General features: G+C 43.4%; 1 protein-coding gene across 10 annotated transcripts in view; it reads left to right on the top strand.

Moving 5' to 3' along the window:
* MOB2 (MOB kinase activator 2) overlaps positions 1 to 24,798 on the top strand; it is a 160,192-nt gene extending 135,394 nt beyond the window's left edge. For all 10 annotated transcript variants that reach the window (XM_050953754.1, XM_050953753.1, XM_050953755.1 and 7 more), the window contains 4 exons: positions 8,970 to 9,130; positions 10,072 to 10,165; positions 19,780 to 19,904; positions 23,574 to 24,798. In XM_050953754.1, coding sequence (XP_050809711.1) covers positions 8,970 to 9,130; positions 10,072 to 10,165; positions 19,780 to 19,904; positions 23,574 to 23,881 — 688 coding nt within the window. In that variant the 3' untranslated portion in view covers positions 23,882 to 24,798. The remainder of the gene's footprint in view (positions 1 to 8,969; positions 9,131 to 10,071; positions 10,166 to 19,779; positions 19,905 to 23,573) is intronic.
* The last annotated feature ends 1,388 nt before the right edge of the window (positions 24,799 to 26,186 follow it).

The following is a 26,186-nucleotide window of genomic DNA, read 5'->3' as shown; positions in this document are numbered from 1 at the left end:
GGATGGCTGAAATCTCTGGTGTTGTCTTCTGCGAAGAGAGCACATAGAAGCATGGGATTTTTCTTCAAGTTGTTTATACTTGCCTTTGCCTTTCACCCACCTCCCATTTGATTTATTACATAGAAGGGAGGTGGAGAGAGAAGCTGAAATTAAAACATCCAACAAAATTGTCCTCTTGAATTGCATCCCTTTTGAGCTCTCTTCCCTGCAAAGCATCAAACATGAAGGAATTCAAGGTCTAGAAGATATGGTTAAAATATTGGCTCACTGCCTGTATAATTCCACATTAGCTGATATTTTAAGAGGCCAACTTGTGTCTTTGGAGACTACTGAAAAGGTAGCATCTGACAAGAATGCTTCACACTATAATTTTATCAGAGGATATAAAAAAAAATTCTAGATGTGTATTCATTCCTTTTTCTTTTTGAAATCTCAAGAATAAAGTCCAGGCGAACATGTGTTGGCACAGTGTCTTGGCTTATGACGTCAATATGTACAGTAGTGTATGGCAGGGAATGTGTGCAGGTGCAAGGCATTATAGCATTTCTGAGTTGCTGCTTGGTTTGTAAATCACCCACTGAATTGGTCCAGTTTGAAACGCAGTATTTAAATCCACATACGCATTTCTTTAACAATTTTCAAAACATTCAATATTTTGAAAATGTGCAGACTTTGGGAATTAGTATTTTGGACTAGTTTACAAGTAGCTAAATAACTTCTTTGGTTCATTTTTTTTCAAAATGAAATGTAGTAAATTTTTATATGGGTATCTTTTTTTGTTTTAAAAAATTGATAAACATTAAGCTCTTGGAAAAATTTTTTTTAATTAAATTTGCTCAGTAAAGATTTTTTCTATGCTATTTTTATATCAATTTTTAAAGCTTTTGAGTGCACTTAATATAAAAAATTGCACGTTCAGGCCACTAAAGCCAAGTGGTCCCAGTGTAAGGGAGGTGCTTTGCCCTGAATCTCCTGCTTTTTGTTAGGAATTTTCACCGCACAATCTTAATCCTGGATGATACCTGCGATCGTGATTTAGCCATTTTAAAAAGTCTCTATAAATTACTAGCTACAAATCAGTATTTTATTGGCCTCAACTCCAGATTCTTAATCCATAGTCTTCCTTTCTCCTTTTCCTGGAGATTTGGGATGGGTTGTGAGTTTTGAGGCTTGGCTAATGGGGAGACAGGAAACCTGGCATAGAATGCTTATCAGACTTGGTATGTCAATTTCCACTGAAGTATCAAACCGTTTGGATTCTTGGGGTGGAATTTTGACATTGGATTACATTCCCCCGGGGGCGGGAGGGGAGGGGGAGAATAAGTGGAGTCTTGCACGCAAATCTCTGCTCCTTTTCACTGCTTTCTATTATCATCGCCTTAGACCTTTTCAAGGTTGTGATGTGATGCTGTTAATAAAAACACCTCAGGTAGGCAAGCCACTGATGACTGTGCAAAACTAGTTAATTTATGCTGAGAGTGATGAAGCAGATTTTGTCTTTATTAAGTAAATCCTCAGATATATTCTGTGAAGTGTCACAACAGCACCTTTAAAATAGCTACCATGGGTCTGCTGGATAAAAACACACTGGAACAATGGAATAGTGTGATGCTCAATGTAGACATCAACGTAAACTACTGAATTTGATAGGGAAGTTACTTAGGCCTTGTTTGTGTCACTTAAACTTGTGAAAACCCCATCAACCTGTTTAAAAGAACTTCAGTTTAACTCAGTTTACCAATGCAAGTTAAATTGATTTAAACTAGATTAAACTGCATCTATGTTGTCGGGTAGGGAGGTTGTTTTGGTTTCACTAGATCAGTTTTAAAATTTGAGTTAAACTGGTGCAACTTTTTAACATAGACAAGCCAGTTTCCACTTGTGAAATAGGGATAATACTTACTTCATATGGTATTGAGGCTAAACAGTTGTTCAGTGCTTAGACCCTGCAAAGTTCCAAAGTGGTATTTAGGCCAATAAAGTTATTTGGCTTCTAGTTCAGGAGGATATGAAAGAGGGGTGGGGGAGAGATGGGGTTTCAGATCTTGATTAACTGAACAGATATAGCAAAGACACCTGGGAAATAGCCATTTTTATTAAATCTCTTTAAGAAAAATAAAATGCAGCTAGTTAAAGGAAGTAACCAGTGACCCAGATGGCCTTGTCAGTCATTGTGGTTGTCCTCTACCTTCTGTTTTTCCAAAGATATCCCAGGGAGGCTTACAGCTAAAATATTTTTTCAGATGAATACAAAGCAGAGAGTATGGAAGCCCTGCTAGAAGCACAGCTGCAATGAATATATTGTCGGGCTCAAGCTAGCTTACTTAACCTTCTTCTAAAACATTTTACGTAGTGACCTCCCTACTGTCTGTGTCCTTTCTTTCTGCCCCCTCCCTGCACTTCTTCACGGTCTGGTGTGATTTGTGCCTGTGGCATTTTCTGATGTAACCTTTACTGGAAGCAGTGTGAGGAATTAGTTTGCAGTCTTGCTTTACCTGTGAATAAACACAGCTGAGCTGTTGCCTCAGAGAGCAGGGGACACATGAACTGATCTCTCATCACAACAGATGATGATGAAAAAAAATGCTTGTATGCCTCATGAAGGATGTTTTCCACTGACATTCAAACACTGATATGGGGCACATTTTCAGGAAGCCCCCTTAACGGTACCCAAAAACCAGCCAACTAGACTTTTATACAAAAAACAAATGCATGTGCATACTCGGCAGGTGCAGCTAAGGCTTGATAAATGTCCATATCAGAAAAGCTTAATTACAGAGTTCTCTCTGGTCTTTGTCTAGAAGGGCATAGATGCAGAATTTGAATCAAGACTTGATTTTTTTCTCAGTGTTGACACTGCAGTGTAGGACTAGGAGTGCTGCTTTTTGATAGGTGCCATCATTTTTAAGGGGACATTGGATCAAGCTCTCGAGTGATTACCCAGGTAGACGGTGATTCTGTGATGTTCCTTGAACACAGTGGTAATAATTCCATTGTCCTGGTTATCACCCTTCCTCTATTTTAAGTAGCTTCTAACAGTGAAGGCTCCAAGAGCTACTGCTGCTCATATTTGTCGGTAGATATCACAATCAGCGTTTTTTTCTTCACCTGAGAGAATGCTCTGGGATATCTTGAAAGAGGCTACATAAATCTTTTTTTTTCCTTATAGATGTGGCTTTTTTATATTAAATTGAGAATGTGAAAAGAGCTTCCGGACATATGCTTTTTATAACCTATAAAAAGCACGAAAAATATTTCAAGAGTCTTTGGAAATGTTTCATAGTGAGTGTTTTCCTAGGAGCAGCCTCTCAGCTGAAGTAACTGTAAACTTGATTGGAGTAGGAAGGAAGAGGTAACTTTTTAACCTATATTTGTAGGTAACTATATTTATCAACATTAAATTAATGTATGGGCTTCAGTTTGAGCAGTTTATTTGGAATGTAATACCAATATTTGTGCTCTTACTCAAGTATGATCACCTTTAAAAATGTTTCTGTAATGTGGCATGGTGCAGTGAACATAAACATATGAAATACTCAGTACTGGCTATCATCTTCCACACTAGAACCAGCACTTTGCACCTGGGAATCTGGGATTCATGAAAACAATTAATTCAGCTTCGGTTGCTAGGCTGGAGCATTGCTTTGCAATTTCATAAGCTTGGTAAGTCCAGCACTTGATGTTCTTAAGATTCTCTTGAGCCTAATTATTGTGCATTACAATAGTTTTTTTATTATATATCACCTATTACCAATACACTCTCTGAAAACTCACTGGTAGAAATAATTTTTATGGTGGTTCTTCAACAATGCACCGATGCAGCTATGCCCTAGTAGCACATCTAGTGAAGACATGCTATGTCGACAAGAGAATGCTCTCCCATCGGCATAATTACTCCCATCTCAATGAGAGGCGGAAGCTATATCGGCAGTACAGCATTTTCTACTGACATAGCGTGGTGTAGACACCGCTTTAAGTCGATGTAACATACATCACTTGAGGATGACTTTTTCACACTCCTGCATGGCGTAAGTTGCATCAACTTAAGCAGTAGTGTAGACAAGCCCTCAGTAACTAAACCAGGTGGGAAAAATTTTTCCTACTGCCAGCTGAAGTTTGATATTCAAGTGTCTTGGTGATATGAATAAACCTTCATGTTTTGTGATCATGTATCTGGCAAGTGGGACATTGCCCTCAACTTAATATTTTTGAGAAGGGGACTAAAACATTGGAAAGGGAACTAATTCTCCTTCAAGAAGTTCATCTTCAGGGTTCTGGAGATCTAAACTGGGCATTTTGTAGAGGGATTTGGCGCAATGTCTCAATGCCGCAATGACAAAATGGTCGCATTGTCAGCAGCATAAAACTGCAGTTTCTGTGCAGAGGTAAACCTTTTTTTAAGATGGGGCATAGCCATTTGTGTGCAGAAATGATGTTCAGAAACTTGGAGACTCAGTGAAAGTAAATTGTTCTGTACTGAAATTGGGGAGAGGCATTGGATAAGAATGAAGTAGGAACAACCCACTTACTCACGGAAAAGCTGGCTCCGCACATCTTGCTTTCTCCCGTGGTTCCTGCCAGTAGCCTGTCTGCACGACAGGCCAGCTTTAACCTCTTAATCCCTCTTTCCCTCCTCCTCCTCCCCATGGAAGGTTGCTCTTGCCTGATGTTGCATAGCATCATCCCTCCATATCTAAGGCATTTGATGTAGCACTATCCTATAGAAGAGGAGTCAGATTCTCTTCTCCCTCAGAGCATTGTTTTACACTCATCTCAGCCAATAGCAATTTAGTGAAACTTTCTATGCCAACTTCTCAGGCATGAGGACATTGAATGCACCATGCTGCTTTTTGCTCCAGTTTTAAATTAGTTTCAGTTTTGAATATACCACCTATCTGTTGTTCTAAATGCCCTGAACCATCCCAAAACATGATTTTCTTTTGCATATATGGTAATTTCCACTGAGACCCTCTGCAGGTGTAAAGGTGCAGTACAGAATCTGCCTACGTTGGTTTGACCAGCGGCGGGGTGTGTAGGTCTCTGCTTGGAATGGAGCAATTCAGTGGCCTTGAGTGCTTTGGGTTAGCTAGGGGCTAAGTACATAGTTTCAACTGGATTTATACCGTTTACTGCCAGGATAAACTGGTTCCAAGTCTGAGTATAGCATTCCTGCAAAAGAAAGAGGTCAAACAGGCTGCTTCATCTGTTTACATTCAAGATATTTTGATTAAACCAAAGACTGACTCCTGAAAAAGACTGTTTCTTCTGGTGTTACAATAGTTTTTCAATGATGAACACTTCAAGTTCTGTGAAAAGTCGAGAACTAGAGACAAAACATCCAAGTATACCTTGCATAAGTCAGTTTATGCATCTTTCCTGAATCTTTCTCTTATCTAGAGCTCAACATTATACTTCAAGGTTCACTGCAACTGCAGAGATGAAGGCAGGAGTTATGTTATCAAACCCAGAGTTGTTCCAACTTTGCAGCCCTCCAGAGTTATACCTCTGTCCACTGTAAAACCGTAGGATTTTAACATTAAGAACATGTATCCAAGTTGACACACAATGGCCCCTGGCTGGGAAGTAGTCTGAAGAATTAGTTTGTAGGCCAGGTTCTGTTTGTTAGACAAACTCAGGAGAGAAATCTTGCAGATTTTTTTTTTTAGCTTACTTTGAATTCAGTGTTCTGAACAACAGGAAGGCAGAGGCTGAGTGAGGTGAGAAGCAGTATAATAAAGCAGCCAGTCTTTGTATGGCTGGTTTTTAGTTTACTTTCATGGGCCATTCCTACTAGTTAAAACATGTTTGGGGTTACAAAAGTCTTCTTTCATAGCTGTCTCATTAATCCTTTCATTACTGTAGTTAGACGAAGTATGACCTTCCCCTAACTGGGACTTATTATGAGATTTCTGTGTATCTGACTTGTAAATACACTACATGTAATATGTACAAATAGACAAGATGAGGCGTCCTCTGCAGCCTTGAAGATCTCCCTGACTTTTTTTTCCTCTCTTCCTTACAACTGTCTTACTCAAGACTTTGCATGTTGTCTGCCTTCCTTCTGGCCAGTAAGTGGGGGTGGGGGGTGAGGGGGGGACAACTTTTCAATGTAAAGTCAGCATAGAGTAGGGGTTCTCAAACTTCATTGCCACAACAAAAATTACTTCATGACTCACGGAAGAGGGACTGAAGTCTGAGCCCTGCTGCCCTGGGGTGTGCAAAACTTGAGGGCTTCAGCTCTGGGCGGTGGGGGAATTTAACCTGAGCCCCACTGCCCAGGGCTGAAGCTAAAGCCTGAGCCTCACTGACCAGGCTGAAGCTCTCAGGCTTCGGCTTCAGCCCTAGGTGGTGGGGCTCGGACTTCGGCTGCAGCCCCGGGCCCCAGCAAGTCTAACGCCAGCCCTGGTGACCCCTTTCAAACAGGGTCATGACCCACAGTTTGAGAACTGCTGGCACAGAGTAATATGAGGCACTCTTACATTGGCCTCCTAGTTTCTACCATCCCAGGGAGCAAGAGACCAGAAATCAAATCCAGGCCTTCCATACAACAGTGCAGAATACTGACTCACTGGTTTGGGCCACATGAGTGTTCACAGCATTTTTAAAGGGGTACACTTAGAGAGAGTACCTAAGAAGTTAGATCCTGACGGATGACGGAAGGTTCATACTCCTCATTCAGGTTTTACTGAACCTTCAAGTGCCCTTTCTAGGAAGGGTGTGTCTGATCCTTTGCAGCCATAATTACAGTTTACATACATCACAGACGGGCACTGTTTAAAGATTCTTTTGAAGTCTATATGCTGTCCGTTTACAGCATGACTTCAAGGCCAGGTTTTCTTGGGACAGAATCCAGGCTAATTTCAATAGCACAGTTTAAAGCCGTGATCTCCAAAGGTGGAATTGTCTTGGTTTTCTAGATTTGAAAAACATTTTGTCCTAAACCAAGAATGCCTGAGCTAAAATAATCTGAGCATCTGATACCCAATGTTCATGTTCCAGTGCTAAGTGTACAATGCCTATTGTACTTGTTCAGCACTAGAAGAGTCCCTTCCCCTTCTAAGTAGGTTAGTTTGTCACTACAGAGACATTGGAGACACATAAATAAACAAAAGCTTGACAACGTACATTGCTTTTTTGTTTAAAAACCCATCCGGAGCAGTGAGCATGTGATGGGTCAGCACATTCAGACCATGATTCACTGAAGTCTAGCCATGGGATTGTTGGCTTCAGTTGAGACTTAAGTCTGCGAACCTTAAGGACAGGCCATGAGGAAAACGGTGGTGACTGGGACAGGCTCAGTTTCTTCTTTGTGAAACTTGATGCGAAAACGAGTCCGGTGGCACGTTAAAGACTAACAGATTTATTTGGGCATAAGTTTTCTTGGGTAAAAACCCCACTTCTTCAGATGCATGGAGTGAAAATTACAGATGCAGGCACTGTTATACTGACACATGAAGAGAAGGGAGTAAAAGAATAAATAGACACAAATCGGACATCAGGAATGGTAACGTACAAAAGCCAGTAGGAGAACAGTTCAGTCTCTCTGGACATTCAATAACAGATTTAAAAGTAGCCATACTCGAACAAAAAACTTCAGAAACAGACTTCAAAGAGAAACTGCAGAACTAAAATTCATTTGCAAATTTAACACCATTAATTTGGGCTTGAATAGGGACTGGGAGTGGCTGGCTTATTACAGAAGCAACTTTTCCACTGCTGAAATTGACACCACCTCATCAATTACTGGGCGTGAACTACATCCACCCTGATTGTATTGGTCCTGTCAACACTGGGTCTCCACTTGTGAGGTATCTCCCTTCTCTGCATGTGTCAGTATAACAGTGCCTGCATCTGTAATTTTCACTCCATGCATCTGAAGAAGTGGGGTTTTTACCCATGAAAGCTTATGCCCAAATAAATATTAGTCTTTAAGGTGCCACTGGACACCTTGTTTTTGTGGATACAGACTAACACAGCTACCCCCTGATACTTGATGAGGAAGAAGGTAAAAATGTGCCATATATGCAGGTCTACATCACCGCTCCATTCAGATTTGAACCAGTGTCTAAAAAAATGAGCTGTCTGTTTTTGTCCCAGTCTTTAGTGCATGTTTGCATAGTAAATGCTCTGTTCAGAACACTAGTTTGTCCTCATTCAGGAAAGGTGCAGAACTGGAGTAGTAAGGAGTGCTGCACCTCAGGAATGAGCTACAATATACTGGTAGAGCAGGGCTGGGGAGAGCTTGCAAAGCATTTGCTTGTGCCATTCCTTCGTTACCTCTAAATCTTTTTATTGCTCGTTCCCAACATCTTCTCCCCTATCCATCCCCACATCCACCTCCAATACAGGTGCAAAATACTGCTGCATATAAGCAAGACTGTAGTAATTTTCATTGTAGTAGCTTCTGGAAGCCCCAACCAAGCTCAGTGCCTCCTTGCTAGTTCTCTGAGGCAGTAACAGACTGTGGGGCAGTGACAGACTTTGTGTCTTCACAGTATCTTGAGCAATCTAAATAGACAGTGTGAAAGGTGTATAAATTAAAACAATCTGAAATACATGCAGCATCCAAAAGCTTTCATGATTACATTAACAATTTGTAAAGTCACTAGGTATGGGGTTTTTAATTGTGGGTTTTATTATTATGCCTTAATAAAAGAAATTGGTGGAAAAAAGCAAAATACTTAAAGGTTGCTTGCTTGCTTGCAGTTTTGTAACTCTGAGTTCCTGCAGGGTTGCATATCTTTTGTTTGCTAGTGCTGATAGTATGCTCCAGGAAAAGCTTCTAACAGCATAGAATCTTTCTCTGTTTGCTAATATTAAAATAAATTATACCACGTACTACACACGAGAACACATGCAGTGTACATGAGTGGGGGAGTCTGGATAAAGCAGACCCTGTCAGTGTGCTGTGGTTCCTTACCGGGAGTAATAGTAACATTTATTTATTTTTTTTTCTTAATCCTTTGCAGGAAATCCAAGGGAAAACCAAATGGTAAAAAGCCAGTACCAGAAGAGAAGAAACTCTACCTAGAGCCAGAATACACAAAGTTGAGAATTACTGACTTTGAATTCAAGGAGCTAGTGATGTTACCACGAGAAATAGACCTCAATGAGTGGCTAGCCAGCAATAGTAAGTAGTATGAACATAGCTCACAGCCTGATGCCCATACCCAAAAGGGGCTTTCATCTACATGGTCTCTTTTCCTGGTTTTAACACTAAAACCCATTGAATGCTTTTCCATGTTTACTGTGCAATGTGGGTCACAATATCTTGAGTGATAACTAAGCTATGATTAGCATAAACCAGCTGTGCTCTACAGGGTGGAAATATTAGTGCATTTCTCCCTTCTTCCCCCTCTCATTGTGACATTGGTGAGGACATTACACGTTTTTTTTAGGTCTCGTTTAGGACCATCATTTTCCTTTTGAAGGGTCTGTTAAAACTGCTGGTTCAGTTGGAGGCATTGGTCTTCCAAAAACATTTTAAAGACTCTGACTTGCAGGCAGGTCCCAGTAAAGCTCCTTTGTTTTTGTTTTCGTTTTGTTTTAAAGATAAATCTAAACGCCTTTTAGCTGGATTTTCTTTCTCTCGCCATCTCCTATTGTAGCCCTGTGAGTTATTTTGAATTTTAGAGTTTACTCAAAGATAGTACTGACAGAAGTGGCTGACTAAAGATTATATGCTATGTACGTTCCCCACTGCATCTCTGTTCTGACCTGCAACACCGCCTGCTGGTACTCGTATAGCTCTGCCAATCCTAACCTTCAGTCACACCCAATCACGTTTATTTCTTAGCAGTGCGTGCTAATTATGAGAGATTTAATCTAAAACTGCATGCTGGTTTTGTTAAGTGTACAAGTGGTCATTCGGGTTTAGTCAGAACCAAACTCACCTTTGTATCTTGAGCAGGTTTTGAACGCTGATTTTAAGTCAGTACGCTGGAACATTAAGACCCCCAAGTTCAGGAGTGTTAGGCCACTTTACCTGTTCGTTTGTCGATTACCTGTCAGTGTTCTGATAAGTAGCTTACATCTTTAACATTTTTTATTTTTCCTGTCTGTCTTTTTCAGCAACGACCTTCTTCCACCATATCAATTTACAGTATAGTACAATCTCAGAATTTTGCACAGGAGAGTCGTGTCAGACCATGGCCGTGTGCAATACGTAAGTGACAGCCTGCATGTGTTCTCTGCTTGGACTGCTCCAACCAAGCCTCTAGACTCAGTGTGGATGGGTTTGTAGGTTTTGGAGGGCGTTAGGGAAATAAAGAATGATCTCCTTATGATCTGTTAAGGACATGACAAATGCACACCCTTCCTGGAAACAGTGGAGGGCAGGGGAAATCCTGCTGATTCAGTAAAGGAGAGATGACCTCTTGGAAAACCAGCTCAGTCAGAAAAGCAGCAGGGTCATACTGCAGAAGAAAAATGCCTTGTTTAGGGTCTTGTAGGGAAGGAATAAAAAGTAAAACTGTGCAGACTGGGAAAGCTGCTGGGAGTCCATAGAAGGCAGGAAGGATAAAAGAATAGTGAAAACCTCAGGGGCCCCTCTCTGTGGTTGGAATGTGAACAGGGCACCAGGCCATTTGACAGATAACCTCCAGTCTGATGTGAGCCATTGTCTGCCTCAGCTCTTGGACAGAGAGGACACAAGTGGAAACTTCTCAAAGGGCAAAGGAAATGTTCTGGTTTTGTGTCTTTTCCCACTCTAGGAGTGATCAGAGCTTTCACACCTGACAGGTAGCCAGCCTTAAAAGAGAGCATTGGTGCTTTAATGTGTTAAGGATGCAGAGGAAAATGCAATTGGCTCAAAGTGGCCGTTTTGAAATGGGACTTTACTGCAAACTGCTGCTCTTGACTGAGAGATTCAGACATGAGGGAATCTGAGAGCTCCAGCAGGGTGTGATAGGCTCCTGTGTTTTTTTTCCCTGATGTATACACTGATAATCCCACCCCCTTCTCCATTATGCATCTTGAGATCTCTTCAATCTGTAGTGAAGATGGGTTTTCAAAGGGAAAACAAAACAGTAGTTAATGTCTTATCACACCAGTAGCTGTAAAGATTATCCACAGCAAACACAGGCGTCCCTATTAAAATGACTAGTAATGATTGCAACATATTGCTAGGTAATGCTAAATAGGTGATTGCTTCCTATACTGTGGCACTTCAGTAGAACTCCAGTTGTGTATTAACAGCTCATACTGACATTGTTTCAAGTAGGGGGTTTGAGAGGCACTCCTGTGTTCATGGAGAGTGTCTATGTGAAGTTATAAAGGATACTTTTTTCAGAAGTGAAAATTAACAGCAGGGTAACTTCCAGTTGGAGGCTAAAAAAGAAGACCTCGCTACTAATGATTACCAGGATAGAACGTAGATCTAATTACCCAAGAAATATGAGCTTTCTGAACATTTTGAAAGCGGTCTGGAATGTGGAGTGATAAATCTCCCTCACACAAAAATGAGGATAATGGTCCAAAAGCTAGGAAATCAGTGGACAGAGGCGGCTTGTCTCCTTGTAAATGAGATGTTGTTGATTAGCAAGATGAAAGGTACTCCAGTAACTTTTGCCTTCTGGTTTTCTAGTGCAAGGATTCTCAACCTTTTTCTTTCTGAAGCCCTTCCCCCCCCCCCCCAACATGCTATAAAAATTCCATGGCCCACCTGCACCACAGCAACTGTTTTTCTGCATATCCAGTAGATTAAAAGCCGGGGGTAGCAAGCTGGGCAGTTGCCTAGAGCCCCACACTACAGGGGGCCCCGTGAAACTAAGTTTCTCTGGCTTTGGCTTTCAGCCATGGGCGGCGGGACTCGGGTTTCTGCTTTTTGCCCTGCTGTCTGGCTTATTTTGGGGGACGCCCTGAAACCTCCTTGTGGCCCGCAGGGGACCCCAACCCCTAGTTGAGAACTGCTGTTCTAGTGTGCTGATTCCTGCTATAGTCCTTACCATCAGATGAGCAAGTCTGACCCAGCAGGGCCATTCATATGTTCTTATGACAAAAAAGGACACAGAGAAGTGCTTGAAGACCATGGTAAATTTACGAAGTGCCTAAGTGACTCAGAAGCCTAAGTCCTATTTTCAAAAGTCAGTTCTGGGACTATGAAGAAGTTGTCTGTCCTATTGACTTTAGTGGAATTGCCATCATGAGTCACTAATGACCCTGATAGGACAGACAACTTCTTCATAGTCCCAGTACTGAATTCAGTCAGGTGCATATGCACAGGGGCAGCCAAAATTTGGCCCATTGGGTGGAAATTTCAGAACCATGCAAGTGACTTAGAAGCCTATGTTCACTTTTCAGAAGTGACTTAGGTGCATGATTTTCACTGACTTTTGAAAATAGGACTTAGGCTTCTGAGTCACTTAGGCACTTTGTAAATTTACCATTGTCTTCAAGCACTTCTGCATCCTTTTTTGTCATAAGAACATAAGAATGGCCCTACTGGGTCAGACCAAAGGTCTATCTAGCCCAGTATCCTGTCTTCCGACAGTGGCCAGTGCCAGGTGTCCCAGAGGGAATGGACAGAACAGGTAATCATCAAGTGAGCCATCCCCTGTTGCTCATTCCCAGCTTCTGGCAAACAGAGGCTTAGGGACACTATTCCTGCTCATCCTGTCTAATATCTATTGATGGACCTATCCTCCATTAATTTTTCTAGTTCTTTTTTGAACCCTGTTGTGGCTTTGGCCTTCTCAACATTCTCTGGCAAGGAGTTCCACAAATTGACGGTGCATTGTGTGAAGAAATACTTCCTTTTATTTGTTTTAAACCTGCTGCCTATTAATTTCATTTAGTGACCCCTAGTTCTTGTGTTATGAGAAGGAGTAAACACTTCCTTATCTTCTTTCTCTAAACCTGTCATGATTTTATAGACCTCAATCATATCTCCCCTTAGCCGTACCTTTTCCAAGCTGAAAAGGCCCAGTCTTATTAATCTCTCCTCATATGGCAGCCATTCTATACCCCTAATCATTTTTGTTGCCTTTTTCTGAACCTTTTCCAATTCCAATATATCTTTTTTGAGATGGGGGGACCACATCTGCATGCAGTATTCATGATTTGGGTGTACCATGGATTTATATAGAGGCAATATGATATTTTCTGTCCTATTATCTATCACTTTCTTAATTATTCCCAGCATTCTGTTCACTTTTTTGACGGCTGCTGCACATTGAGTGAATGTTTTCAGAGAACTATTCACAGTGACTCTAAGATCTCCACGCACTGTTCAAAGCAGGACGTTACTGTCTCCCTGCCTCAGCTGGAAGGTGTGTCACAGAGTCACCGGGCGATGCTCCGGAACTCCTCCCCACCAAGCCAGGCAGGACTTTGGGGAGCCTCCTCTCCCTTGGAGCAGACTTGTTCAGGGCAAGAAGCTCACACGTCTTCACCTTCTGGGTCTCTCCTTGGAGCATTCAGCATCCTCTGCCCCTCCGTGCGCTTCCCACAGCGAGTCCACCCCAGCGGGGTCCTGGGGAAGCCACTGGGTCCTGCACCCCCACTTTGCAGTCAGACGTGACTCTTAGCCAGCCAGTAAAACAGAGGTTTATTCGATGACAGGGACAGGGTCTAAAACAGAGCTTGTAGATACAGCAAACCGGACCTCTCGGCTGGGACCATTCTGGGGGGGGCAGTGAGCCAGACCCCCAGGTCTGCCCTCCACCCTTGACCCCAGCCAGCTCCAGACTAACAACCCCTCCCAGCCCCTCCTCTCTCCTCAGCCCCTTTCCCCGGGCCAGGAGGTCACCTGATCCCTTTGTCTCCAACACCTTCAGCTGGCACCTTTGCAGAGGAGGGGCCCAGGCCATCAGTTGCTAGGAGACAGAGTGTCAGGCATTTAGGTGCACTGGCCCTTTGCTCTGCCAGATACTTAAGAACTGCCATGGGGACACTGAGGCACCAACACAGTACTCAGAGAAAACATTAAGAACTTTCCCAGTTCGTCACATCGTGATCAGGGTTCTTTGTGTGTAACTGAACCTTTTGGAATTTCTCATCTGAATTTTAGTCTCTCCTCTGTGGCAGCTGCAGTGGAGCATTGGCGCAGCTTCTTTTTAAACCACAAACCTTGCTGCTGATCACTCACTTGCCAAGTGAAATCTGTAGAGTGACATGAAAGGTTTGTGTCACCTCATCTCTCTGTCCCCAAGACATGTACAGTTTCTTTAACCCTGTCCACATCATGCACAAATCAGGGCAGCATCAAGAGGATCTTAACACTTTTTTAAAGCACTATTCCCTCTGCATGGTTCAAACACCATTTTTAAAACAGGGCCAGATCCCTCAAAATTTTTTATGCTGCAAAGAGCACTTGGTGTTGCTCCTACTGGGCAGCTGTGGATTTCTGCAGCATGGGAGAATCCTCTGCTGGTGTAAAGCTGACATAGCCAGCTCTCAACCGGCTGCTCCTCCCTCTTGGCACACGGGTCTTTCCAAGGCAGAAAAATGAAGCTGAAATACAATGTGTTCCAGCAATTGTGGGCCAGCATAAGTTAGCTTCAGTCCTGTGGCTGCAGTAACTTGAACCTGGGACTGATTTGCTTTCTGGTAAGTGATGTGTGCAAGCATACTGATTATTTTTAAGGGAATTAAAAGTGGTGGTGGGGAATATAGGTCCGTCTGGAGTGCAAGAATGAGGCCACATATAAGTGTGGGTCTTAGACACCTAGTGTGGTTCCACAGCGACTTGCAACTGGTGCTTCTATGCCTGAACATGCCTTCTTGTGCCCTTCTAGAGTCAGTAATGCTGCTTTAGGTAACTATGGACACGATGTGAATGACTAGCACCATGCAGTGAATACGTGTATTAAAACAAAAAGCTGTCTGCAGAAGTCTTTAACTTCCTGCAAATTGAGGAAAATCCTAGACATTTCCCCCCCTAGTTTTCTCCTCCTCTGATCACTGACAGTGCTAGCCTCTGCTGAAACTGCGGTTCTGTAATGGAGAACAGTAATAGTGAAGGTTGAAGTATTACATCGAGCAGAATACAACAGCCAGTAGGAGAATCTCATGAGGTGTCCTTTTTCTGCTCAGCATTAGGGACATGCACAATGTCCTTAGTGTTTCTAGAAAAGCATTTGGGACAAAGAAAACAAACTCATTGTTAATAGAACAAACCTTTCAATTACGCCTTAATCTTGAAATCAGTGTTTTTCCTTAAATTGTTTCAAGACTGTTCTGTGCACACCGTTGGTGTACACATTGAACTTTACTTTCCAGCCTCTGCCCCCACATCCTTCCAGTTGAATGCAGATTTTTCTGCACATGGCAGCAGACATCTGTCATGTAGTCTTCCTAGCTCCTTAGCCAGGATATGAGTGAGTGTTCTTGGGTGGATATTACACCCACTTTATCAGGGATTATTGATAACATAGGCTGTTTAAACTTCGTACTGAAGCAATAGTTTGGCGAGGGCTATGGGACTAATCTCCTTTTAATGCTTTTCAAAAAGTGACTTCTCTGAGAAATGACGGATAACACCTCTCCCTGTCTAGTGAAGAGTGTTTAGAGTTCAGTGGTTGGGCAGGTGTGCAAAAGGACCGTGCTTGATCCTTGGCATGAAGAAAAAATATACCTGGCCAGTTCAGATGCACAAATACTGTCTGGTGGCTTCTACTCTGCCTCCATTGTGCCTGGCAAGCCCTGCGCATCCTGAAGTGTGAAATGGGGGGCATACCAATTCAATCAATTTCTTACACTCAGGGCTGGTCTTCATTACCTCTGCTGCTGCAATGGGTGCGCAGGGTTCGATTTTAGCGGGTCTAGTGAAGGCCTTCTAAATCAACCACAGAGCGCTTTCTAGTCGACCCTGGTACTCCAGCGCCCTGGGAAGATTAAGGTAAGTTGATAGAGCATCGCTTGTCAATGCAGCGCAGTGAAGACACCAGGATAAGTCGACCTAAGCTACATCGACACAGCTACATTATTCATGTAGTTAGGGTAGTGTAACTTAGGTCGACTTACTCTGGTAGTGAAGACAAGTCCTCTGATGATAACTGAGGAGTGTCCAGAACTTGAACTGAGCCTTTCCTTCCTAAAGGATGACTAAGGAATATGAACCCAAGTCTCTTGTTGTGACCTTGGTCAAAATGCTTAATTTCTGTCGAAGTTTTCCATTTGTAAAATGGGGATACTTCCTTTCTCTGACTCTTCGTTTAGAGTGTAGTTCTAGGTGCTGTACATGTATTGGTTAAGAGACATGCCCAGAGAACAGTAGATCCCTGATTTTGGTTGGGCCTCTAGGTCAGGGGCGGGTAAACTTTTTGGCCTGAGGGCTGCATCAGGTTTCCAAAATTGTATGGAGGGCTGATTAGGGGAGGCTGTTCCTGCTATCTGACTCCCTCCCCCTGCTTCTCACCCTCTGACAGCCCCCCCAGGACCCATGCCCCATCCATCTCACCCCCGCCCCCATTCCCTGTCCCCTGACCACCTTCGGAACCCCTGCCTCATCCAACCCCTCCTCTCATTCCTGACTGCCTCCCCCAGAACCCCTGCCCCATCCAACCACCCCTTCTCCCTGTCCCCTGACCTCCCCCTGGAACCTCTACCCCTGACTGCCCCCTGCCGCCCCATCCAACTCCCCTTCTTCCTGACTGACTCTCCTCGACCCTTACCCTCATTCAACCCCCCTGTTCCCTGTCCTCTGACTATCCCGACCCCTATCCACATCCCTGCCCCCTGACCACCATCCCGAACCCCCATCCTCTGTCCAACCCCCCACACTCCCTACCCCCTTACCACGCTGGAGCACCGGTGGCTGGCAGTGCTACAGCCGCGCCACCCAGAGCCCCAGGACAGGCAGCTGCGCTGCCCGGCGGGAGCCAGCCATGCCACGGCGCAGCACAGAGCACTGAGTCAGCCCCGCCACCTAGAACATTGCACCGGCGGCAGAGCAAGCAAGCTGAGGCTGCAAGGGGATAGTAGGGGAGGGGCTGGGGGCTAGCCTCTCGGGCCAGGAGCTCAAGGGCTGGGCAGGAGGATCCCGTGGGCCATAGTTTGCCCACCTCTGCTCTAGGTACTACCATAATATATATCAGTACTAAACACTACTCTATCATCATCATCAGACTTCAGATTCACGACTTTTAATGATTCTAATTGTAAATCAAATGCACAGCAATAAAATGGGGAATAACTGACTAGGTGGTAGTATTGCTGAAAAGGATCTGGGGGTTACAGTGGATCACACATTGAATATGAGTGAACAATGTGATGCAGTTGCGAAAAAAGGCTAATATCATTCTGGGGTATATCAAGAGCAACGTTGTATGTAAGACATGGGAGGTAATTGTCCTCTGTACTGGTGAGGCCTCAGCTGGAGCTCTGTGTCCAGTTTTGGGCACCACTCTTTAAGATTTAAACAAATTGGAGAGAGTTCCAAGGAGAGCAACAAAAGCGATAAAAGGTTTTAAAGGAAAGGTTGAGGAAAGGTTAAAAAAAACTAACCATGTTTAGTCTTGGGAAAAGAAGACTGAGGAGACCTGATCGTTTTCACATCTGTTAAGGGTTGCTACAAAGAAGTTGGCAATCAACTGTCCTCTGTGTCCACTGAGGACAGTACAAGAAGTAATGGGCTTAATGTGCAGCAAGGGAGATTTAGGTTAGATATTAGGAAATCCTTTCTAATTATAAGGATTGTTAAGCGCTGGAATAGGCTTCCAAGGGAGGTTGTGGAATCCCTGTCTTTAGAGGTTAAGAACAGGTTAGACAAACACCTGTCAGGGACAGTCTAGGTATATTTTGTCCTGCCTAGGTGCAGTGGGCTGTACTAAATGATCTCTTGAGGTCCCTTCCAGCCATACATTTCAATGATTCTAATCATTCTGTTTGGTGGAAGGGAGCTGGTATAGTAGAACCTCAGAGTTACAAACTGACCAGTCATCCACAGACCTCATTTGGAAGTACAAGTACGCAATCAGGCAGCAGCAGAGACGGGGGAAAAAGCAAATACAGTACAGTACTGTGTTAAATATAAACGACTAAAAAATAAAAGGAAAGCAGCATTTTTCTTCTGCATAGTGAAGTTTCAAAGCTGTATTAAGTCAATGTTCAGTTATAAACTTTTGAAAGAACAGCCATGTTTTGTTCAGAGTTATGAATAACCTCCTCTATTCCCAAGGTGTTCGTAACTCTGATGTTCTACTGTATCTGGGGTTCTTTATTAAAATTTCCTGTTGTCTTAATAATGGATTCATTTGAAGGCCGTTGTTAATTGATGTGATTTAGGGGCCAGTGAACTTTAATTAATTATACTTGCTTATGAAGGACTTGTTACCTTTTCTTGGAAACAGTTTGCATGTCCCATGCCCTTGAAAACAGATCATTCACATGTTCTGTAGTGCTGGGGGAGAGATGGTGAGCTCCCAGAGTGAGCAGAGAATGTAAATACAGACATGGGGTTAGATCAGGGTTCGGCAACCTTTCAGAAGTGGGGTGACGAGTCTTCATTTATTCCCTCTAATTTGAGGTTTCACGTGCCAGTCATACATTTTAAGAAGCGTTTTTAGAAGGTCTCTTTCCATAAGTCTATAATACACAAGTAAACTATTGTTGTATGTAAAGTAAATGAAGTTTTTAAAATGTTTGAGAAGCTTCATTTAAAATTAAATTAAAATGCAGAGCCTCCCGGACCGGTGGCCAGGACCCGGGCATGGTGAGTGCCACTGAAAATCAGCTCGCGTGCCGCCTTTGGCACGTGTGCCATAGGTTGCCTACCCCTGGGTTAGATGGAGGGGGATGCAGAAGGGATTCTAACATGTGCCCAAAAATTAGATTGAAGATGGACTAAGCTGTTATGCTAGTTAATAAAGAAATGCAGCAGTTACCTGACTGAGGGAGACCAAAACTGGGTACCTAGCATTATGGTGCCATCTCCTGACAGCAAAGGTTCTTACACTGAATTAACATTGTGTTTGCCTAGAGGACCCCCATCTCACTTCTGTTAATTTTGTTTAAAGCATTGGGAGGGTCACAGAGTATAACTGACCAAGTACTTTATTTATTAATGATGTGGCTGTGCTTTACCAAGCACTTCGCAGTTATAGTGCCTTCCATCAGAGGCTTTCTAAAGCACTTCGCAAACAGTTAAGCCGTACAGTGTGGTGGGTATCATTAGCCCTCAAAATGTTTTGGAAACTAGGCACGTGGAGGGTAAGTGACTTACCCAAACCTGACAATATGTCACTGTCAAAGCTGGGAACAGAACTGTGAGAGGCTGCTTTAACAAAGTTGCATCCTGGCATTATCTTCAGCCCTTTTCTGTGGATTTGTCCTGTTTGGTGAAAGTAACACTGGAGTGAGACAGACCTCCCTTTTGGGCTTGACTTATGGAAGACGTTCCTTTGCAAGTTGTCGGTGTTGCTAGTACTACTGACAGCATTGAGTGAGCTCGCTGGCAGAAGCAGAATGGTAAATGGCAAGTGCTGTGCTGTTTTTATAAAGGAGATAGTGTCAGGACTTCCTATCTAGGAAAACATTCTGAAGTGAGTCGCTGTAGGAATCCACGGCCTGTACTTCCGTAACGTTATTGGCTTGCTTAAAAGCCCAAACAGCTTGAAAAAATGCATTTTGTCTCTTGCCAGGCATTGGGTTTTGGAGTAAGTTTGATATCAACATATATCTGATAAATGTCCTTTAAAAAAAAAATCTAACTGCTGCTGCCGAAGTTCTTCTAGTTTAGTTAGACTGTCAAGCTACTTGGCCAAAGGCATGTACCTGTGTGCTGTAAATCAAACCGAGGGTCCTAAGTGTAACACACAACACTGGCAATTCTCTCCACAGACAGTACTACTGGTATGATGAGCGGGGAAAGAAGATAAAGTGCACAGCCCCTCAGTACGTTGATTTTGTCATGAGTTCGGTGCAGAAGCTAGTGACAGACGAGGATGTCTTTCCTACAAAATATGGTATGTTTACTGCTGGGGGAAATGTCCTGTGGTCTATCTCTGTGAAAGAGGTGTTCATCATCCAGAAGTCACAAATGCTGCACTCAGGGTGCAGAAGTGTACTTCATTTGTGCTGTCTATTCTTAATTGATTACTCAGAACTTGCTAATTTTTTCTTTCTGGGCTGAAATTTTGCATGCTTGGTCTACACCCAAATATGAACGTTTTGAAAAGCTAGAGCAAAACTTCTAAGGCAGGTTTTTAGCTACAAAAGCATTTTGATTGGAGGGAGAGAACACTGGGCCTGATTCATCCCTGAATTGCAGTGGGGTTACTTCAGTGATGAATATGGCCTGTTTATCTTAGCCATGTGCATTGGGGTTGTCACCCTGAGTTTCACAATCCTTCAGTCTCTCCTGGTGTGCTGCTATGATGAGCATTTTCTTTTTCACACCCTTCCTTGCACACACTCACACAGCTTGGATCTAGTAACAGCACTGCAGGAGACAACAGGCCAAATAGTTCCCATTATTTCCTATTTTCATAGCCTTGAAAGCCAGAAGGGACTATTATAACATCTAATATCACAGGCAGCGAAGAGGGGGCAGATGACAGCCTGTGAGGTAGCAGGAAATAAACACTGCATCCTTAGAGTCACAGAACCAGTAGTACCATGGTTAGTCAAGGAAAAGATGGTTCACTTATTATGGGGCTTCTCAATATAAGATTCATGTTCTATAAACAGATTGAATAGTGCTGGGGACACCTCCTCTCCTATTCACAGCTGCACAACATTGCTGTGGAAACATCAGTTGCCTACCTAGAAAAGTGACATTTGGAAAGCATTCGTTTATGGCTAATTGTCATGTTGGTGGCTCCAGTCACCCATGCTCCTGCTTATGCAGCAGCTAGGCTGGGCCTCCCTGTTTCCAGCTGCTTTAACAGGGATCTAGGTTCCTAATTGCAATGAAGGAGTTACTTCACTGCGCAAGTGGCTGGAAGTAAGGAGTTGGGGTTACCACTAAGCTAAGTGGTTCTCGTTGCAGATCATCAGCAAGTGCTCTTGCAGAGTAAGGACTATGGAATTGTTAAATCATTAGCACACAATACATGTAGCTTCACCCTTGGAGAGAAAAGGAAACCATGAACTCCCAGAGATTTGCAGAGCCACCTTTTTGCCAGACCGGCAGATCTTTCCATCTTCTTCCCCTCCCTTAGGCTCTGTCTACACTTATAGTGGCACATAGGGTATGTGTAGCTACATGTGGCAGTGAAAAGCTCTGGCAGGGGGAGGCAGCAGCTAAAGACTGCCAGCAGGGAGTGGCTGGGACCTTTCCCCGTTGTCTCCCCGATAAAGAGCCTTTCCATACTGCCAGAGTGTCTCTCTGGGGTGGGGAAAAGCTCTGGCAGCAGAACACCACACTGCTAAAAATAGCAGCATAGACATGGCAGGCACTGCTTGGGCATGTAGGATACAGACCCTAAGGGTTCTGGCATGTCTCTTCTACTCACTTAAGCAGTACCTCACAACCTGCGCTGCTATTTACGCCATGCTAGGCATGCAGTGTCTGTACTCTCTACAGGCCACTGTAACTGTAGACCTACCCAAAGTCCTTCTGAATTATTCTGGAGGAGCCAATTTTTAGAGAGGGGGAATTATTTGAGAGCTGTCTCTCTAAGGTAGGGACCACCTTCATGCTTCTTTGGAGAGCACCAGCATCTGAGCTCTGTAATCCCTGCACACCATTGCCATTAGAGCACTGGAACTTCAGAGGGGATGAACCAGTGAGCAGGCAGCTGAAGGATATGAAAGACCCTTTTTATTTTTATAGTTGTAAACTTTCTACTCAGGGGGTGGGAAGAGTTTTTGGGTTGCTTTTGCCTCTTTTGTCTGAAATCCCCCTTCCTCCCATAGAAAGTGATGTACCTGCCACCTTATTCCATATCTGTGTCTTACTGAGTGGTGAATCAATAAGACCATCTAGGAATTGAAATGCAAGGAAAAATGCAATCTTAGCAGTATAGCCAGGGCTCAGCAATGAACATAATCGGAAAGAATTATTGTATCTTCCAGATGTGATTAACTAGATTATTGTAGAGGGGAGAACAATCCCCTTGTATTCATCAAGTAAAACATGGTACCTGCCCACTAGACTGGCCTGCCCACAGGATGGAGCTAATCAAGAGCTAAACAGTTGCCTCAGCCCCCAGAGTGAGACCTCACTGTTACAGATATGTTGTGTGGAGCTACTAGCTGAATAACAACAAGCATCTGAATGTGGAGCAGAGGCATGCAGGGGTGAGACTATCATTCTGGCAACTGAAGCAACTAGCTCCTAGCTAAGCCAGTTGCTTAACCCCTTTTTGCTTATGGAAAATTTTTTAATTTAGTTACTCAAAGGTAATCAGGATCTCATATTTGCCCACTTCACAAGCAAATGTGGCTGTCACAAAGGAGCCAAATGAGAAGTTTCATGTATGACTGTGCTAAGTCATCCCCTACATGTCTGTCTGCAGTCCCTACGTGTTTGAACAGCACCAAACATAATCTGACTACTCTCATAATGATAATGAAGGCCAGGCTGCTGGTCTGGTCTGCACCTAAATCCTGCGTGCGTGTTAGGACTTGGGTTGAAAATGAAAACTGACCTCCTCATGAGTGCCATCAAACAGCAGTTGTGTCCTGCACTGTAATTGGAGTGTGCGTCTAATTCTGTTAGCATGCTGCTAATTCTGCTTGTGCGCTCCCCAAAGTGCATTAGGGAGTACAACTGGCTGAGCCAAGCTAGCAGAGGAATATAGCCCTGTAGCAACTTGGGCAGGCAAATCTGTTTCTCCTGTTGGTTGGTGCTGTTAACAAGGAAACTGAGGAGTCTGTTAGAAGGAAAATAAATTTTCCATCTTGGGTTAGGTGCGCGACTCTGGACATGGCACTCAGCTGCCTATCCACGGGGCAGTATGCAATCTAAATTGAGTTTGTCCAGACTTGTTTTGTAGCAGTGCAGATCCTACTGCAGCATGCCATCGGGCTATAAAAAGTCCTATTGTCTAGGACTAATCCTGATATGATGAGTCTAAATTAGTGCCTCTAGGTGATGCAGGTAAATCTTGCAATGGACAGCTCTGTAGAGGATTTCATAGCTGTACTGCGCGCACCACAGGGCCTAGATTTGTGAAATATGGTGACAGGTATGGAACATTCTTCAGTTCCCACTCCACCTACGAATGGATCCCCCAGCTTGCAGGTGCTTGCAGCAGCATCTAGGCCTCGGCCCAGGCCCAGACGTGTGGACTGAAAAATTGGGAGGTGGAGCAGAAGTGCAGTTATAACTGAGGTGCGTGGGCAGGCAAATAAGGAGATGTCTGCCAGGTTTCACTGGAGTTGTGGCCCCCAAAATTGAGATATTAAAAATAATAAATTGGCGGGTTTATTTGCTTCCTAAAAAACTTGCAAGAGTTGGCAGCCCTGGAAGGGGAATCAGGAATGGCACTTCTGACTGATGGGCTCCATCCAGTTAAATCCTGCTTCTCCATTACTGCTTTAAAGACTATAGCCTGCCTTTTAAAAAGAAGTAAGTTGCACCAGTCTGCACGTTGGCATGGACAGATGCTTCCCCTAGGCTGAAACAATGGATTTGAACATCTAGCACTATCTGTGTGTCTCAGGTTTTCTTTCTCTCCTCTTCACAGGCAAAGAATTCCCCAACTCCTTTGAGTCCTTAGTGAAGAAGATTTGCAAATATCTGTTTCATGTGCTGGCCCACATCTACTCCTCCCACTTTAAGGAGAGTTTGGCACTGGAGCTGCATGGACACTTAAATACACTCTACACACACTTCATCCTATTCATCAGGGAGTTCAACCTGGTGGACCCTAAAGAAACCACCATCATGGATGACCTCACGGAGATCCTCTGCAGCAGCAGCGGCAGTGGGACCAGTAGTAATGGGAGCGGCAACAGCAGCGCAGGAGCACAGAACCACGTGAAGGAGAGATGAGCCTTCCTATGGAGCAAAACTAACATTAACATAAAAACAATATTATATATTCTATATATGTGTGTGTATGTATATGTGCATATATATATATACAGACATACACAGCGATGAAAGTTTAAGCAATTATGCTGCCACCACAGGACGTGTAGTCGTATGGACTGTACGGAGCTTTTGTTAATGCACCATCTGGTGAGAAGTTGCACCAATCTTCTTTTATTGTTTTCCTCATGTTCCTTCTTTCTTTTTCCCCTGTCAGATGGCTGACGGATGCTGTTTTTAGAGAAGAACCATGTTTTTGAGTTGGGCTGCTGTTTTTCTCTTTTTGGTCTGTTTCTTCAGTCTTGAGTGCAAGCCCTTCTGTCTTTCTAGGATGGTGGTACTGCCATTTTAAAAATATATATTATGTTATAAGAAGTGACTTTTACTTTGAAGTGGCTTAAATGCAGATTTTGTTTTGGGGTTTGGTTTTTACATAGACTCCCCCTCCCAATTTTGCATAGAATCCTCAGTCAATTGCATCTTGCCCTTTGCTGGCTTATAATGGGAAGAAGAGATGCCTGGCTTGACCGCAGTAGCAGTAGGTGCTCGCTACAAATGTGACGAGTGTGATTCTTCATCTGGCTATGAACCTGCAAGAGGATCCACAAGCCTTTCTGCTTGTTGCTCCAACAAAATACATCTACTTGTTTCTCTGCCCCTCCTGTCTCAGGGACACATCCAGGAATAGTAGTAGTGAGATCGTTGGGGTCTGTAAGAGCCACCACCATTTACTTCCCATAGAAAAGGGGGCCAGAGGGAGAAGGGTGCACTGAGTCAGTCACCGGCTGTGATAGAGAGATGGCTGTTGGCATAAAATTATATTGTTGGCTTATTTTTAGTTCATCTGTTCAATAATAATAAAAAAAATTTCTATCAGGCACGAGCCTTGTTTTTGTCTGCAGCGACACAAATCACTAAATGTTTGTTTAAAAGATGCAGAGATGGTTTGCTAGGTGAATGCATGGGAAACTGTTAGCCTGGTTAGCTCCCTGCACAGAGTCTAATTTGAAAGGATAATGTCAACCAACTTTAAAAAAAACCTGCTATTTTCCAACCTATACGTTGCATTTTGTTCATTTTATGCATTGCTACCATAATATAATCAAGTACACACAGAGAGGGCTGCAGTGTGGTAAGAACTGCATATACCTGTGCTGAACAGTTTACAATCTCAGAAGTAGTGGGGACAAGGGATATACACCCCGTATGCACTTTTCATGCACATGCACACTTTCATCTCCAGTCTGCAGATTGTTTCTAATTACATAAAGACTTCTCAGCTGTTGCTTGGCTAGTTTCTTGTTGGCACTGTGGCAGAAGTCTTGAGGTGGGAGTTGGAGAGAGCAGTAACCTTACCAAGCAGTACAGGGAAGGTGTCAGCTTAAGATATACTCAATCATATACCCTAACGAGGCTGTTGCAAACATTGTTCTTTTGTATGTACTCCCTTGTTTGCACCATATTATACAAACACCAGAGCACCGATTGGACCAATAATTGCTTGCTTCAAGGGACATTCAGGCACTGGTTGGTGTCATGAAAATGGTGGCCATTTTGAAGTAAGGTAAGGGCTGATCTATTTGGGCTACCTTGAGCATAAATTTTCACAACCCTGTCTACTGGACAGCTTACATTCAGAAATGCCATTGTATGCCAGGGGTAGATTTCCCACAATACTGTACCTGCTCAAGGTCAGGCTAATGACTGCCCTCAGTCTAAAGGGAAAGCCTCTGCCCTGATCTACAGTACCCTGCCTATGTGAAGGGGAGACATCTGCTATGGATGGTTAGCATCGTACAGTTACTTCCAACCAGTAAGCTAGTTTAGTAGGACACAGGGTATGTTAGGAATTCATTGATTTTAGTGCCTTTACAAAAATTAGAAAGCTGCTAAGTATTAATGCATAAGCCCATGACATCATCCAGCCCCATTTAAACAAAAAAACATTCCTCCCATTAAAGGCAGATGACTAAACAGTGTTAAATGTATCCTGGTCTTCAAGTGCAATCTACTGGTAGGAGAGCAGCAGTACAGAGTACAAAAGTGAAAGATAAGAATTCCTCAGGTCTCATCCTGGCTGCCCCCTAACCTCTGGGCAAGTTAGCTAGAGCCAACTTCTCAAAAGAAAACAGTAATTTGAGGGACTACGCTTTTTGAGAGCCCAACCTGAGACACCCCTTAAAGGGACCTGATTTTCAGAAAGTGCTGAGCATCCATCCTCTGACAATCAAAGCCTATAAAAGTGTCGAGTTGGGCACCCCAAATC

Source organism: Gopherus flavomarginatus, chromosome 5, assembly GCF_025201925.1.
Source record: "Gopherus flavomarginatus isolate rGopFla2 chromosome 5, rGopFla2.mat.asm, whole genome shotgun sequence".
In the NCBI taxonomy this organism is placed as follows: Eukaryota; Metazoa; Chordata; order Testudines; family Testudinidae; genus Gopherus; species Gopherus flavomarginatus.
Note: the sequence above shows the minus strand (reverse complement) of the source record. Positions and strands in the feature narration are given on the sequence as shown.